Source organism: Humulus lupulus, chromosome 7 (genome assembly GCF_963169125.1).
Source record: "Humulus lupulus chromosome 7, drHumLupu1.1, whole genome shotgun sequence".
Classification (NCBI taxonomy): Eukaryota; Viridiplantae; Streptophyta; class Magnoliopsida; order Rosales; family Cannabaceae; genus Humulus; species Humulus lupulus.
The window spans coordinates 6,815,706-6,831,094 of record NC_084799.1 but is presented as its reverse complement, the minus strand read 5'-3'; the positions used below and the strand labels follow the sequence as shown (position 1 = coordinate 6,831,094).

General features: G+C 31.7%; 4 protein-coding genes across 5 annotated transcripts; 3 read left to right on the top strand and 1 right to left on the bottom strand.

The window, feature by feature from the left end:
- Positions 1-4,131: 4,131 nt before the first annotated feature.
- Positions 4,132-5,151, top strand: LOC133789390 (short-chain dehydrogenase reductase ATA1). The gene is made up of 2 exons (XM_062227235.1): positions 4,132-4,176; positions 4,353-5,151. Exons 1-2 carry the CDS (start codon positions 4,145-4,147, stop codon positions 5,149-5,151), a joined length of 831 nt encoding a protein of 276 aa, XP_062083219.1. The 5' UTR covers positions 4,132-4,144.
- Positions 5,152-5,425: 274 nt separating this feature from the next.
- On the top strand, positions 5,426-7,941 carry LOC133789389 (pentatricopeptide repeat-containing protein At2g22070-like). The gene has a single exon (XM_062227234.1). The coding sequence runs from the start codon at positions 5,681-5,683 to the stop codon at positions 7,796-7,798; it is 2,118 nt and encodes a 705-aa protein (XP_062083218.1). The 5' UTR covers positions 5,426-5,680; the 3' UTR covers positions 7,799-7,941.
- Positions 7,942-9,845: 1,904 nt separating this feature from the next.
- LOC133790515 (CRIB domain-containing protein RIC4) lies at positions 9,846-11,734 on the top strand. Of its 2 annotated transcripts, none has more exons than XM_062228174.1 (3): positions 9,846-10,110; positions 10,247-10,396; positions 10,863-11,734. In XM_062228174.1, the coding sequence occupies exons 1-3, from the start codon at positions 9,966-9,968 to the stop codon at positions 11,123-11,125; spliced, it is 558 nt and encodes a 185-aa protein (XP_062084158.1). In that variant the 5' UTR covers positions 9,846-9,965; the 3' UTR covers positions 11,126-11,734. The 2 variants fall into 2 exon arrangements, with proteins under 2 accessions (XP_062084158.1, XP_062084156.1); XM_062228172.1 differs by having other exon boundaries at positions 9,847-10,110; positions 10,238-10,396.
- LOC133790514 (photosystem I reaction center subunit XI, chloroplastic-like) lies at positions 11,572-12,972 on the bottom strand. Its single transcript, XM_062228171.1, has 2 exons — positions 12,700-12,972; positions 11,572-12,204 (listed from the first exon to the last, which is right to left on the bottom strand). Exons 1-2 carry the CDS (start codon positions 12,850-12,852, stop codon positions 11,713-11,715), a joined length of 645 nt encoding a protein of 214 aa, XP_062084155.1. The 5' UTR covers positions 12,853-12,972; the 3' UTR covers positions 11,572-11,712.
- Positions 12,973-15,389: the final 2,417 nt, after the last annotated feature.

Genomic DNA, 15,389 nt, shown 5'->3' with positions numbered 1-15,389 from the left:
AATAACTAACTCATATAAAAGTCATATAACATGTTTTCAAGAAATTAACTCCAAATCTCTTTTCTTTTTGCAAGCATTCAATTGGACTTATCCCAATGAGGCAAAAGAGAGAAGTGTAAAAGCTGAAGAGTTTGGATGAGGGTGGGCAGCTGGCGATGATGTTAAGTGTATAGTGAAGCTCTGTGAAGAAAAGATCTGTTACAGAACCTTGAGTATTATACTTGTAAGAATGACCACCAAAATTGGTCATACTCACAAACTAAGCAACAAAACAATTGATATTTTAATATATATTCTATGGAAAGTGGACATTTGAAGGAGTTTTATCATATCACTGCTTTGTATTATAGATTATTGTCTTTTTTTCTTTTGTCCAATTGCTTTGTATTAAAGACTACGTGTGAGTGAGGCTACGTAGTTTATAAATCAACTTGTATGTATATGCATATAAAGAAAATCGAGAATATTTTTTTATCTGTTAGCTTTAGAGAAATAAACTATATTTTTTCTCTTTTGTCTCATAACACTTATAAGTATATTAATATTGGTTTGCTATACAATCTAAAATTTTAAAACAAGCATTTTCAAAAGTGTATGCACGCACATCTATACATATACAGAGAACATAAATAATTCATATAGAGAGAAGATGTACTGAAACAACAACTGAAGGCTTCTTTATTATACAAAGCTAGTTTCCAAAATTTTATATAGAGGTGCTCTCCAAAAGTTCTAAGTTACTTTTGGAGCATATTTACAATAAAAAATAAGGCAGCTTAAAGAGTTTCTTCTTTTAAACAATACTACTGCACAAAGCTAGAGAGAGAGAAATAAAAGGGAAAAATGGTATAAATAAAATGTCTGGATGGGTAACGTGAGGAGAGAGAAAGAATATGAGCTGAAGAAAGGTTTGTAAAAAGGTAAAAAATTCATAACACTCCAAAACAAAAAAAGAGTAAAGTTACTTAAGTAGACATACGTAATTAAAAAAAGTATGCAATTTCGTTATATTAAAGAAAGTAAATATAAGATTGTACACAGGTAAAAGTGGAAGAAAAAATGAACGAAGAGCTGCTTTTTTTTTTTTTATCCTGACAGGAGAATGAATGATGATGTACTGAAACAAGGATGGGCAAAACACTTTCCAAAAAAAAATCAGACAAGTCCAAAACAAAAACGCTCAAACTACCCAAATAACCTTATTTAAATAAAGAAGAAAAAGTAATATATTAAATAATTAAGGGGTGAAGATGGAAAAAAAGATGAACCAAGAGCTGCTTATGCGCTCTTTTACTAATAGTACTAGTAGGGCGTAGCACGTGCAAGGCACGTGCTGGTCATGTATTATAAATTTATACTTTTATGATAAATTTTAGATAATGATGAGGTAGCAAGAGAAAGAGATAGAATGAGCTAAATAATTATGAAGTGGGTAGAAGCCTGCTAAAGAGCAAAGGAAAAAAATAATTATGGAGCCTAGGTATGCTTACCCCTTCTATTCCTCTCCCGAGCTTGAGCTTTCGCCGGATTTGAACTGTGTCTGGTATCCTCCCTAATGTGAGGAGAGAGAAAGAGTTATATCACACAAAGCTGAGGAGAACCTTATGCTAATTTTTGCCACTTTTTTGCCACGTTTTTGCCACTTTTAACCTTATGCTAATTTATATTTACTTTATCTTGTTTTCATAAAAAGTATAATTTCTATATTATATTTGGGTATTTAAGTAAAATCACACATTTTTGTTTTGGACTGTTCCAATTTTTTTTTCGTAATCTATTTGCTAGTGAAAAGGTAAAAGATTCACAACACTCCAAAACAAAAAAAAGCGTAATTAAAAAAAGTATGCAATTTTGTTATATTAAAAAAAGTAAATATAAGATTGTACACAAGTAAAAATGGGAAGAAAAAATGGACGAAGAACTACTTTTTTTTTTTATCGTGACAGGAGAATAGATGAATAGATGATGATGTGCTGGGCAAAACACTTTACGAAAAAAAAAATCAGACAAGTTCAAAACAAAAACACTCAAACTACCTAAATAACCTTATTTCAATGAAGAATTACATGTTTTTTTGATTAAATAGCAAAAGTAATATATAAAATAATTAAATGGTAAAAATGGAAAGAAAAAAAAAAGATGAACCAAGAGCTGCTTATGCGCTCTTTTACTAATAGTATAGATAGATGCCCATTTTTATTAAAAAATAATATATAATATATTTTTTTCAATGCCCACATTTTTCTAATTTTTTATATTCTAAAAAAGTACATATAAATAATATATATTTTAAATATTAAAATAAAAATTAAAACAAAAAAATATAAAAAGTATTTGAAAAAAAAAACTATACAATATTTTATAAAAAAAACTATAAAAATAAGATAAAATAAATTTTTTGAAATTGACAAAAGAAAAAGAAATCAAAGAATGTCAAAAAAATATTAAGAAAGGATGTTAAAAATGTTTTTTTTTTAATTAATGGAGTATTTATATATATTTTTTAATTACAAATATAATGGCTCAACGAATGTTGACGTCGTTTTTTGTCAAGTTAAATTTGAAGAGCACTAAATATACTTTAGAAAATAAGAAAATAACAGTAGACATTTTACGTGGTTCAACAGTTAAAATCTGTCTAGTCCTCGAGTCAATATTATTGAATCGTAATACTCCTTCAAAACTTTCTCAGAGTAATTCGACAGAGTATTCTCAATACCAATTTGCTTGTCAATACAAATGAAAATTAATAGGTTATTTATAAGCCTAGTTGGGAGAAAACATTCCCCTGATTCAGGGAAGTTACAACCAATTATTCAAATATGAAATAAATGTAAATAAATACATTACATACATAATATCCTATGATAATTGGGATTTAATATCAGATAACAACAAATCCCTATGGAATAGGGATCTCTTAATAGTTGTTGTGTGCAAAACGCGTTGCTGACCTCGAACGCAAGGTTAACCCGCTTTCGAGAGCGACCAATACTTTGAGCTCGTTATTCCAGTCAACCTCCTCCTCAGCTAGTGGTTTCATCGAACTCACTCTTCGGAAACCAATATCTTCGAGCTTACAACCAAGACTCGAATAACACCTATAAGTGTCAGAGAATATTCTTTCTTTTGAACTTGAACCTTAAGCTCGAGCTTTTTAAACTTGTGCTCGATCGCCAACAAGAACAAGTCAGGAATCATGCTTATCTATACGAGTGTTCAGTCATTGCTTGTTATTTTCGAGCTTACGCTTTACGATCCTACATTTCGAGACTCATTTATTCATCATTGAAATTCGGGTGTAACAATGAATATCCAAGATTTAAGGTCTAAAACACCCATGATAATTTTCTTTATTTAATTATTTATTTTGGTTATTATAATTATATTTTTTTTTCAATTTTAATTTTATATTATACTAATAATTTAAATAAAAAAAATATACAACAAAAAAAAAAACCAATAGCATTGCACTCCAAAATTTCAGGAATTTCTCAAATGACACAAACAAATCAAGGACCAAAAAACTCACATTGCACTCTAAATTACATTAATTAATTTTTTGAAGGAGGAATATACTAATTCAGAAAATTAGTGTATAATTGTTATTGTTATTGTCATTTTTAATATTGAATGTTATGTTTTATTTATACACTAATTTATTACATTAGTAATTTTGAATTTATTTAAAATTAATATAAAAAAATCAATTAAAAAATTACCAATTAGATAAGATTAAATTAAATATATGTATATATATCAAAGACATTGAATGGATTGGTTGTGAATTTTGAAAATATAATCTCTAATTGAATTGGACGAGAAAATATTGCTAAGCATCAGCTTTGTGAGAGTTGAGAAATTGAAAATTCATGATTAGAGAATAACAATAAACAATGGAAACCAACAATTGAAAATTAATTCATTGAAAACAGAGGGGTTTGATTGAAGTTCGAAATTTACGGTTTGGAAGTAGCTTTGGGCATGAAAAGAATGTGAAACATTAAACAAAGGCAAGCCAACCATTTCAACAACAACAACAACACTCTTTAAATATTACCTGAATCTGTTCTTTATAAGCATCTTATAATCTTTTTTATGGTGTTTTGATGTTATCACATATAAACTACCTTCAATAGTTCAGATGGAGCTATCTACTAAGGTTTCTGAAAAGAGGTAATTAGTCTAAAACAAAATTTGTTAAAACAAAGGCAACCCTTTTCTAACCAAATAAGCTTTAATTGTTCTTGATATCAGAATGGCTATGACTAGTAGTTAATTTAGTTAAAAGGGTATTCAAATACAAGTCTATTTTCTATGTTGTTGGAGTTTCATGTTTGAAATTCTGTTAGGTTGGCGGGAAAAGTAGCAGTAATAACCGGTGGTGCAAGAGGGATTGGAGCAGCCACAGCCAAGGTGTTCGCTCAAAATGGCGCACATGTCATCGTCGCTGACATCCTCGACGACCTCGGCGCAGCGCTGGCGGACTCGATAGGTGGCCGATACATACACTGCGATGTGGCAAAAGAAGCCGACGTAGAATCGGCCGTTGAACTGGCAATAAAATGGAAAGGCCAACTAGACATCATGTTCAACAACGCCGGAATCTCTGGCCCCGCCGGAGGAAGCATAACAAGTCTTGAGATGGACAAAGTTCAGTGCCTTCTTTCTGTGAACGTTCTAGGCATGTTACATGGAACGAAGTACGCAGCCAGAGCCATGATCAAGGCTCAAATCAGGGGAAGCATTATATGCACATCGAGCTCGGCGGCCATTATGGGAGGCTTGGGATCCCATGGCTATACATTATCGAAGGAAGCCATTATTGGGTTCGTTAGAAGCTCAGCTTGTGAGCTGGGAATCCATGGGATTCGAGTTAACTCCATTTCTCCACATGGGGTTCCCACGGATATGCTTGTCAGTGCTTATAGAAAGTTTCTTGGGAAAGTTGATATGAAGGCTGAGGATGTGAGGAAGATCATTGGTGAGAGGGGAACTTTGCTGAGAGGGAGAGGAGGGGCTGTGGAGGATGTGGCTATGGCTGCTCTGTTCCTGGCTAGTGATGAAGCTGGCTTCATTACGGCTCATAATCTTGTCGTTGATGGAGGTTATACTTCAGCCAATAGTGCCTTGAGCTTTATTTATCAGTAATTTATATAAGAGATTGTGGAGTCTTTATGCTTCTTTTTTCATTATCTCAATTGAAGTAATGATAAGTATTACTACCGTTTTGGAATTTGCTCCTTTAAGTTATGTCTATCATATGCTAATTTATAAGCTAAATATTTTATATTTTAAATATTGTTAAAATAATATACTAACCAAATTATATAATGTACCTTAGATATAGATAAATGCAACATAATATACATATACACTATATAGTAACATACAAAATAGACCCTCTTTTACAGAGAGATAGAAGTTGAAGTTTACTGTGTTGCTGACATCTGAGGGATTTAGAAGGTCCTCTCTTGCAAGAAAGTTTTATTGACTGATAATCTGGGTTGATGGGTTCTTAACCAATTTATTGCTTTTTGAAAAATCTTACATTTTTCTGGCACTAAGTTGATCTGTGAGCACTAACCATGTGAAATTGTATGAGCACCTGAAAGTTTAATCCTTTATGTACTTTTAACAGCCATTACAGGATCTTTAGTGTGATTTCCCTTGCAATTCCATGGCTCATATTCTTCATGCCAAGGCGGTGAAGGATGGTACAGTTAGGAGTTTGAACGCGGCGAATTACCTCTTGAGCTTGTATGTGAAATCTCAGAACTTTGACAATGCACACAAGTTGTTTGATGAAATACCCGGCAGGGATATCCGCTCGTGGACTATCTTTATTTCCGGTTTAGCTCGAATTGGTTCTTCTAGGATGGTGTCTGAACTTTTTAGGAAAATGCAGACTGAGGGTGTTCCTCCAAACCAATTTACATTATCTAGCGTGTTAAGCTTGTGTTCTAGTAAAAGTGAACCTCAGATTGCTAAGGGAATTCATGGATGGATAGTGAGAAATGGGATTGATTTGGATGTTGCATTGGAAAATTCTATTCTTGATGTATATGTAAAATGTGGTGCTTTTCAATATGCAGAAAGATTATTTGGAAGGAGAAAAGAGAGAGACACAATTGCTTGGAATATCATGATAGGTGGGCATATGCGTATTGGAGATGTGGAGAAGTCTCTTGATTTGTTTGATAGGTTTCCTTTCAAAGATGTCGCTAGTTGGAATACGGTTATAGATGGGCTAATGCGCAAAGGGTATGAAGGCGCTGCATTGAAACTACTCTATGAGATGGCAAAAAAGGGGCCAACATTCAATGAGTTCACATTCTCCACAGGTTTGGTTTTGGCTTCAAAGTTATCACTCTTGGAACTTGGGAGACAAATTCACAACCTTGTCCTTACATTAGGTATCCACAACAAGGGATTTATTAAGACTTCTCTTATAGATTTCTATTGCAGATGTGGGGAAATGGAGAAGGCACTGGTGATCTTCAGAAAGATGCGCCAGCTTCATTCGAACTCTCTAAATCCCATCGTTTCTAGCGATGAATCAATGACAGAAATCATAGCATGGAGCTCATTGATTTCTGGGTTTGTTCATAATAACGAGTATGAAAATGCTTTACAGACTTTTGTTTCTATGGTTAGTGATAATATTGGCGTAGACAGATTTACAGTCACAACCATTGCCTCTGTCTGTGCTAATGTTGGGAGTTTAACACTCGGTCAACATATCCATGCATACATTCAGAAAATTGGGCACCAACTGGATTTTCACTTAGGTTCCTCACTAGTTGATATGTATTCCAAATGTGGAAGCCTAGAGGATGCTCGGGTGATTTTTAACCAAACCTCTAGTCCCAATGTTGTGCTGTGGACATCAATGGTTTCTGCTTGTGCTTTACATGGGCAAGGACACGAAGCAATTCGGATTTTCGAACTCATGATAGAAGAGGGATTCAAACCAAATGAAATTTCTTTTACTGTGGTTTTAACGGCTTGCAGCCATGCTGGCCTTCTTGAAGAAGGCTGCAACTATTTTCGCTTGATGAAAGAAGTTTATCACATCAAACCTGGAATTGAACACTTCACTTGTATGGTTGATCTTTATGGCCGGGCTGGACACTTAGACGAGGCTAAAAAGTTCATTCATAGAAACCATATTTCTAATCAGAGTTTAGTTTTGAAGTCATTTCTATCTTCTTGCAGACTTCACAGAAATATAGAAATGGGAAACTGGGTTTCTGAAAAGCTTCTCCACCTCAAATCATCAGATGCCGGATCCCATGTCCTGTTTTCGAATATGTGTGCTGTCAATCAAAGATGGGAAGAAGCAGCTAAAGTGAGGAGCTTAATGAGACAGAGAGGGATCAATAAACTCCCTGGTCAATCTTGGATCCAACTGAAGAACCAAGTCCACAGTTTTGTTATGGGAGATAGGTCTCATCCAAGTGAAGCTGAGATATACTTATACTTAGATGAACTGATTGGAAGATTGAAGGAGATAGGTTACTCATCCGCAGTGGATCAGGTAATGCAGGATGTAGAAGAAGAACAAAGCGAACAGTTCCTCGGTTATCACAGCGAAAAGCTTGCCATTGCTTGCGGAATCATCAGCCTGCCATCCGGGACTCCAATTCGAATCATGAAAAACCTTAGAGTTTGTACTGACTGTCATAACTTTATCAAGTATACTTCTCAGCTTTTGAATAGGGAGATCATTGTTAGAGATATTCGCAGGTTCCATCACTTTAAGGATGGTTCCTGCTCTTGTGGAGATTACTGGTGAGGTTCTAACATTACACAACATGTTCTAACATTTTTGGTGTACATCCGATTATAGCTTTTGGTCATTGAGTTTTTCATCATTTTGGGCTTTAAATTACCTTATCAAGTGACATTTTGTTTAGTTCCTTAGCAATCATCCTTGTATTTCACTGCTTTAACACAATGAAATGAATTATATATAGTTATATACTTGCATACTTGAAAAAATTATAGATACAGCAACATATCTATCAGAACTGCTTCCTCATGAATTAGACAAAAGAGTACTCAAAAGGTTATTGAAAACAATTGTTGAGTGTCCTGTTCATGTAACTTCAATTGAGAGGTTTATTTCTTACCTTCGAGGTTCAGTTTACTGTTCAAGTGTTTCTATAGTTTTATTTCTCTTTAAAGGCATAAGGCCCTGGTATAGTCCTGAAAATAAATAAAAATGTTTTTATATAACAATTATTGAAAGTGATAATTATGATGTTTAAAAGATAAGAAGAAGAAGAAGAAAAATATAAAAATGACATCAATAGGAGAAAAGACTACAATTACAACAAGAAGATAATCAACAGTGACTACATAACGACAGCGTAGTAAACCATTGTAAAGGAAAACGACAATGACATTAAAATGAGTTCAAGACTTGGGAAAACGGTGAACTTTATAAACGACAGAAAATGATAGTAAAAGCTCAAACGACAACCATAGTTTCAAACGACAATGAATTAAAAAGCTAAAAATGAACAAAAATTTAAGGAAAGCAGCCAAACGGCAACAAAGCTCAAAGCAACATCATGTTTTAAACGACAACGACCCCAAAAAAAAAACAACATAAACATTACAAAACGATAATGACCTTGAAGAAAGACACTAAACTTTGAACTTGTTAAAGTGTCATATTCTTTCTATAATTATTAATTCCCAAGTTTATTCTCTGGTCTTTAGGTTGAAATTTATATAATAAATTCCTAAAAAAAACACATTCTTTATTGGTTAGACATCGATTATTTTTGTCAATAAAATAAATAGAGGATTATAGATGATTAAATGATAATATTTTAAAGTTTAAAGATCAAAATAAAACAAAAAAGGTTGGTTGTGGTCCACATTTGAGCAATATTATATATAAAGCTATAAACCAAAATAAGATTGTGGGGTTATTCTTGGACTAAAAAAAAAGATTAACTCATTAATTAAGTCTCAAAAGATTTATAATTATGAATTAATTAACCTCATAATCATTTTTTTTCTTTTTTTGAAGTTGTTGGGGTTTCTCTTTTTTTTTTTTAAAAAAAAATTGAAGAGAATATATGGTAGAGTGGTCCCAAATTATTATCCCTTTTATTTTTGGGTTATAAATAAATAATAATAATAATATTCATAGCTAGTGGCAGTGGGTACTATTATTCAACCTGTAATGTAGTGTAAGCTAGCTGCCTCAACAAATTAATAATCCAATTGTATTCATTTTCTATTCTTTAAACTCATCATCATATCCTCTCCTTCTTTGAGTTCAAGAAATACCCATTTCAGTCCACAAAGCCATGAGGATTCAAAGTAATTTTAAAACACCAACAATCCAAGATAGCTTAGCATATACTTCTCCAATGTTGTTGTGTTGAGTTCAAACTAAGTAAACAAAAAACAAATTTAAAGAGATATTGGCTTTCTATACAAGAGAGGTAAGTGAACAAGTGACCCCACCGTATAGAGAAAACTTAAGTGAACTCATCAAAGTGGTGAAATTTAACTAAAACATTATACATTCTTTAGGTCATTTATTTATGTACGTCCAATGTAGACACGTGGGTTTGGAATTGAATGATTGCATGTTAGGTTAAACTTCATTATATACAAAGACATATATTAAGAATAGTTGTACATATGTAGTTATGTATTATATTCTACGTCCAAACATACCCTTTAGTTAGTTGTGTGTTGATATCTCTATCTCCCACCTAACTAGCTTGTGTTTGTAGCTTGACTTTTTATACGTAAAATTATTGTAACTTGATATCAAAGCCATACATGTGATCGTTATACCTTATTATAACAAACCTATTCCCACTTCTGAGTTTGCGTTTCATCAACCAAAACACCATATATTTTCTATTTCTATTCTCTTTTCTCTGCCTTTTTTTTCTTTCTATCGATCTTTGATCTCAGAAAATTAAACAAAAATGAGAGAAAGAATGGAAAGACTTGTTCTTCTTCCATTTTCTGTTGGTTGTGTCTCTGAATCAAGCGTGGCTGTTGGTGCACATCAACCAAGAAGATCATCTTCATCCAAGAATTTTTCTACTACAAACCCTCCTCATCCCATAAGTCTCTTTCTCTTTCTCTTTCTCTTTCTCTTTCCCTATCTCTATCTTTTTCTCTCTGTGTATTATTCTTTTTGGCTTATCTTACACAAACCCATCTCACATTTCCATGCATGTATGTTATGTTTAAGGGCCTAAAGAAATGGATAAAGAATATGATGAGGATGATGATGATGATGAGAGCTTATCAGGAGAAAGCACAAAGAACTCGTTTAGGTCTCTAAAGCCAAACATATCAACTGGAATCAATAGGCTCTTCAAGGGTTTCAAGAACATCTCTCAAATTTTTGGTAAGCTATAAAATATATATATATATATTAATTTATACGACAAAATCAAGGAATTGTCCTACCCTTTTTGACCAAATTTATCAAGATTTTTTGTACAAGTAATAATGTCAACTAGTCTCTTCCTCACAGTCAACACTAAAGTTATTCTCAAAATATAATATAAAATTGTAAAAAGAATATAAATAAGCCTAAAATCTTTTTCAGATTTTTCTTAATAGAAAAACATATCGTGATGAATCATCACAATATCATAAGCAAATACGATAAATAGTCGACTGTCGTTGTTGCTCAATAATAATAGTTAAAAACTGTTGAAAAATCTCATTTTTTTTTTTAGTAATGTGTGTAAAGAATAATCAAAATTAGAATCTTATATATTGGTAATATGTATATATACAATTTTAATGAATGTATGTATATATATATATATATGAGATTTTGATGGCATGATGACAATATTTGACAGTTTACAAAGAAGAAATGGAAGAACTAGAAATGGATATGGAAATAGGAGGACCAACGGACGTAAAGCATGTGACACACATAGGTTGGGACGGTTCTACAACACATAACGACGCCGTTAAGGGTTGGGAGAATCTCATTCCTCCTGATTTGCTCTCTCATGATGTTCCTTGGAGATCATCCTTTGAGTTCCCGGCCATGGTGGCTACACAGTCTGATCATCATAATAATAATAATCAGCCACCTCTTGTTAAGCAAGAATATTAGTCACCATGATCCACATCATTATATTTAAATTGTATCTAAGCTCAGGACTATATATGCTTAAGTCATCTTCAGTTCAAAGTTCTCTCTTTTTTGTGTACTCTTTTTTGTGGTGAATATGTTTGAACCTTTACATACATATACATATATATATATATATATGTTATATGTATGTTGTGAATTGTCATATGTGATTATTATTGTGGTTATATGTAATTATATAAATCTGTAGATTACATAACCTTTCTATGTATACATAGACATGTCATTTCAATAAGTACTTATTAGTATTTTTTTACTACTAATTATTAAGTAAGTTCAAATGTACTCTTTTTCAATGTTACTTTGTTTAAAGGTATTCATTTAGTATTGAGAATTTTCGACAAGAGGTTAAATATTGAGTAAAAACATTTATAATTTATACATATACAAAGATATAATAGAAAGAATAATACAAACTTGAAGTGCATTAATTTAAAAGTAGTGGCAAAGTGGTCAAAGTCAAATATACAAATGTTTTTCCATTTCCTTCATAAAAGCATTAATACATGATATAAAGTGAATTCTCAAAGAACTACAATGGAGAGTCTCTATTTGAAGTAGTAGGGAAGATCAAGCACATAGAGGAGGAAGAAGGCCCAAGTGACACCGGAGATTCCCCCGAAGAAGAATCCGCCGGTGAACTTGGCCCAACCCTCAGCGGTTTGGAGCTGATCAGGCTCCTTCTTCCTCCCAGTTAGGGTTAAAGAAGGAGCAGTGGATGGCTCACCTTCCTTGAAGGAAGCAACTCCATACATTGTCAAGCAAATGCTTAGGATCACAACAAGCCCTGCTGCAGCCAATGACCCTGCTCCACCTGCATACTCTGTGTTCCTCAAAGGCCCAGTCTTCACAAATGGGCCTACCAGGAGAAACCCATGGGCCAAGCCCACCTCAATTCCCCTCAGAAGTGGGCTCACTGCAGTCCTGTATGCTGGGAGGTTGGATAGGTACCATGCCACCAATGGGCTGGATGTTACTGGAGTCTCTAAGCTTCCAATGAAGGGGTCACCATTGATTGGCTGAATCACTTGGAACGGTGCCTAAAAAAAATATAAACATTATATTTGCCATTATTACATATTATCAAGCACTACAAAAGATTAAGATAAAATAAAATATCATTGTGAGTTGTGACCAAATCAAACACTAGTTACATTTGTCAAGTCAGTTTTGTTTTTATTATAAATTGTCCACATATACTATAAATTTTCACATTTAATTAATAATCACATTAGCATGATACAAATCAGCCCTAATTATGCATCAATAATATTTTTTTTCCTTTTCAAAATTTGTGTTGAGGAGTTATTTACAAGACAAATCAAGAATTAACAGATGTTATTTAATATTTTTATTTTTTGACTTAAATCAAATTATAACTTCACAACACAAGTAGAAACAAACACTAGTTACAATTAAAAGATCTCAAACACTAGTTACAATTGCCAAGAATTTGCATGTGTAAAGAGTTAAGTAACACTACATGAGTTTATGTATATATATATATATATATATATAAACACTATATGATTTACCTTTTCAGATTGAACAGCTTTGACAGAGAAGGATCTTCTGGTAGGGAGAAGCCTAAGAGGAGAAGAAGAGAGGCCTTTGGGAGAGAGGAGAGCTCTTGAAAGTGGGGAAGAAGTGAAGTTGGATTTGAGCATTGGTGAAGTTGCTGAGGCCATGATTGTGCCTTCTGCTCCTCTCACTTACACACACAACAACAACCAAAACACACAAAAAAACCTATCCAAGTCTCAAGGAAGAGTTGCAGAGGCATAACATAACAACAGTTTGATTTGATTATAGAGAGCTTCCATGGAGATTGTGGCTCTCAGCCACTCTTGGATTTCATTGGATGATTTGTGGACCAAATAACACAAACCTTATCCCCTTATCCAACTCATTCTTTCCAATTTCTGAATTGGGCTTCCATCACTTTTGGTTTTGGGCTTCAATTTGGGCTCCACCAGGAATCTTGTTTTGGGCCCATCTCTTTTCTGGTTTCAATCTTGGATTGAGTCCAAATTATAATTTGCCGGTCACATTTTAATTAGAAAATTACATTTTATATGGGTTTTTCGATAAAGTTTTCAAAAATATGATTTTTTTTTTACAAGTATTATTTTATGGTTTTTTAAAACTTGTATTCCTTTCTATGAGTTTTTTTTTCCATATTTTTGTAAAAAAATTATTATTATGTCATATTTTTGTAAAAAATTATTATTATGCCATATTTTTTTCCCATAATCTGATTTTTTTAATTAAATTTGTCCGTACAAACTAAAAAAATTTTAATTACCATATTTTTGCATATTAATAGCTAAAAAGCCATATCTATGAAAAAATCCCCATTTTAAATTGGGAATTTTTTTTTATAAATATTGTTTTTCTATATTAATCATTTTTTCAAACATAAGTTTTAAGAAGTTATATTTTTATATGAAATTTTTTAGTAATTCATTTTCATAATTTTTTTCTTAAGAAAACCTTATTAAAGCCATAAGTTATGGCTTATTTTCTTAAAGTTCAATTTATATTGAAATTTTTTTCTATATGTTTGATTCTTTTTTTAAAAAAAGTCATACAAAATAAATAAAATGAAAATCCTATATTTTTCAAAAGATGGAAAAAAAAGGCCATTTATAGCGTAAGTTCCACTTTAACTTTGTATCGGTATGAATCTTTTTCATTATATTTTTTTCAAAAAATAATTGATTTAAACATTTATATTATTTTTATAGTCTAAAAAAATATCCTATTTCAAAAATACAGTTTTTTTTTTGTTGAGAAAACATACTAAATACACCAATTTCAACCTGCTGGTACTTGAGTGGGTTGGGTCACACCATAAATTTTAGGGTTTATACTTTTTTAGACTCTGTGTTTTGACAAATTATTTTTTGAACCCTATGTTTTGTAAAATTGTTCAAATAGAATCCTAAACCCGATTTTTGTCAAAGTTTTCTCAACAAAAATAGCAAATAATTCACCAATCTAACAATTCAGAACAAAAATAAAATCATTCTGCTTAAAAACTGTGTTGTTATATTCAATTTTTTCTTCATCAAAATTGAGTTTAGGGGTCTATTTGAACCATTTTAAAAAATATTTGGTGCAAAAATAAATTTTTTAAAACACAAAGTCCAAATAGGTAATAAAAAAAATATAGGATCCAAAAAAGTATAAACCCTAAATTTTATAAAATTAATATTCAACAATGTAAAAGGTCTTATTACTTAGTAGGTAAATAACACTTCGGTTCCAAGCTTTACAATTGTATTACCTAGTTCCTCTATCTTTATTTTGTAGCAATTAGATCACCAACAATTACTTTTAGGCTCACTTAGATCTCAATGTTATGTTTTATTAAATAAATTTTAATTTATTAGGGTAAGATAAGATTTTAACAAACAAAAAAACATAGCACCCATTTTTTAATTAATTCATTCATTATTACCAAATATATTATTTTAGTAATTGACTTATATATTCTCTTGAAATATTAAGAAATAAAAAAAATGGATATTGGCGGCGATAATACCCAATTTTTTTCAAAAGTTACACTTTAATAGCCAAATTTTTTTTTTTACGGTAATAATACATAAATCTACAATTTTAGTACAACTGTTAAGTATCCACGTAACACATTTTTATACTTGTAAATTTAGGTATTAAAGTGTAACTTTATAAATTATTTGGGTATTATCGCCGCCAATATCCCTAAATTCTTTAAATACTATAAAAATCATTTTAAATTTTAAAAAATCTAAAAGATTATTAAAAACTAATTCGGGATGATTTTGAGTTTCAATTTTAATTTGGGTTGTTTCAAATTTGCATATTTTAGTTTTTATTAATTAGTTTTTAATAATCTTTTAGATTTTTTTAAATTTTAAAATGATTTTTATAATATTTAAATAATTTAGTCTAAAATCATCCAAAAATCCATATGTTTCACGTGGATACTTAACGGGCAGTTAACGGTGAGTACTAACAGTTGCACCAAAATTGTAGATATAAGTATTACTGCAAAAAAAATGTATTAAAGTGTAACTTTTGAAAAGAATTGGGTATTATCGCCGCCAATTAGACTAATAAAAATGTGCCACGTAGATACTTAACAGACAGTCACGGTGAGTACTAATAGATGCACCAAAATTATAGATTTATGTACTATTACCGCAAAAAAAAAAATTGGGTATTAAAGTGCAACTTTTGA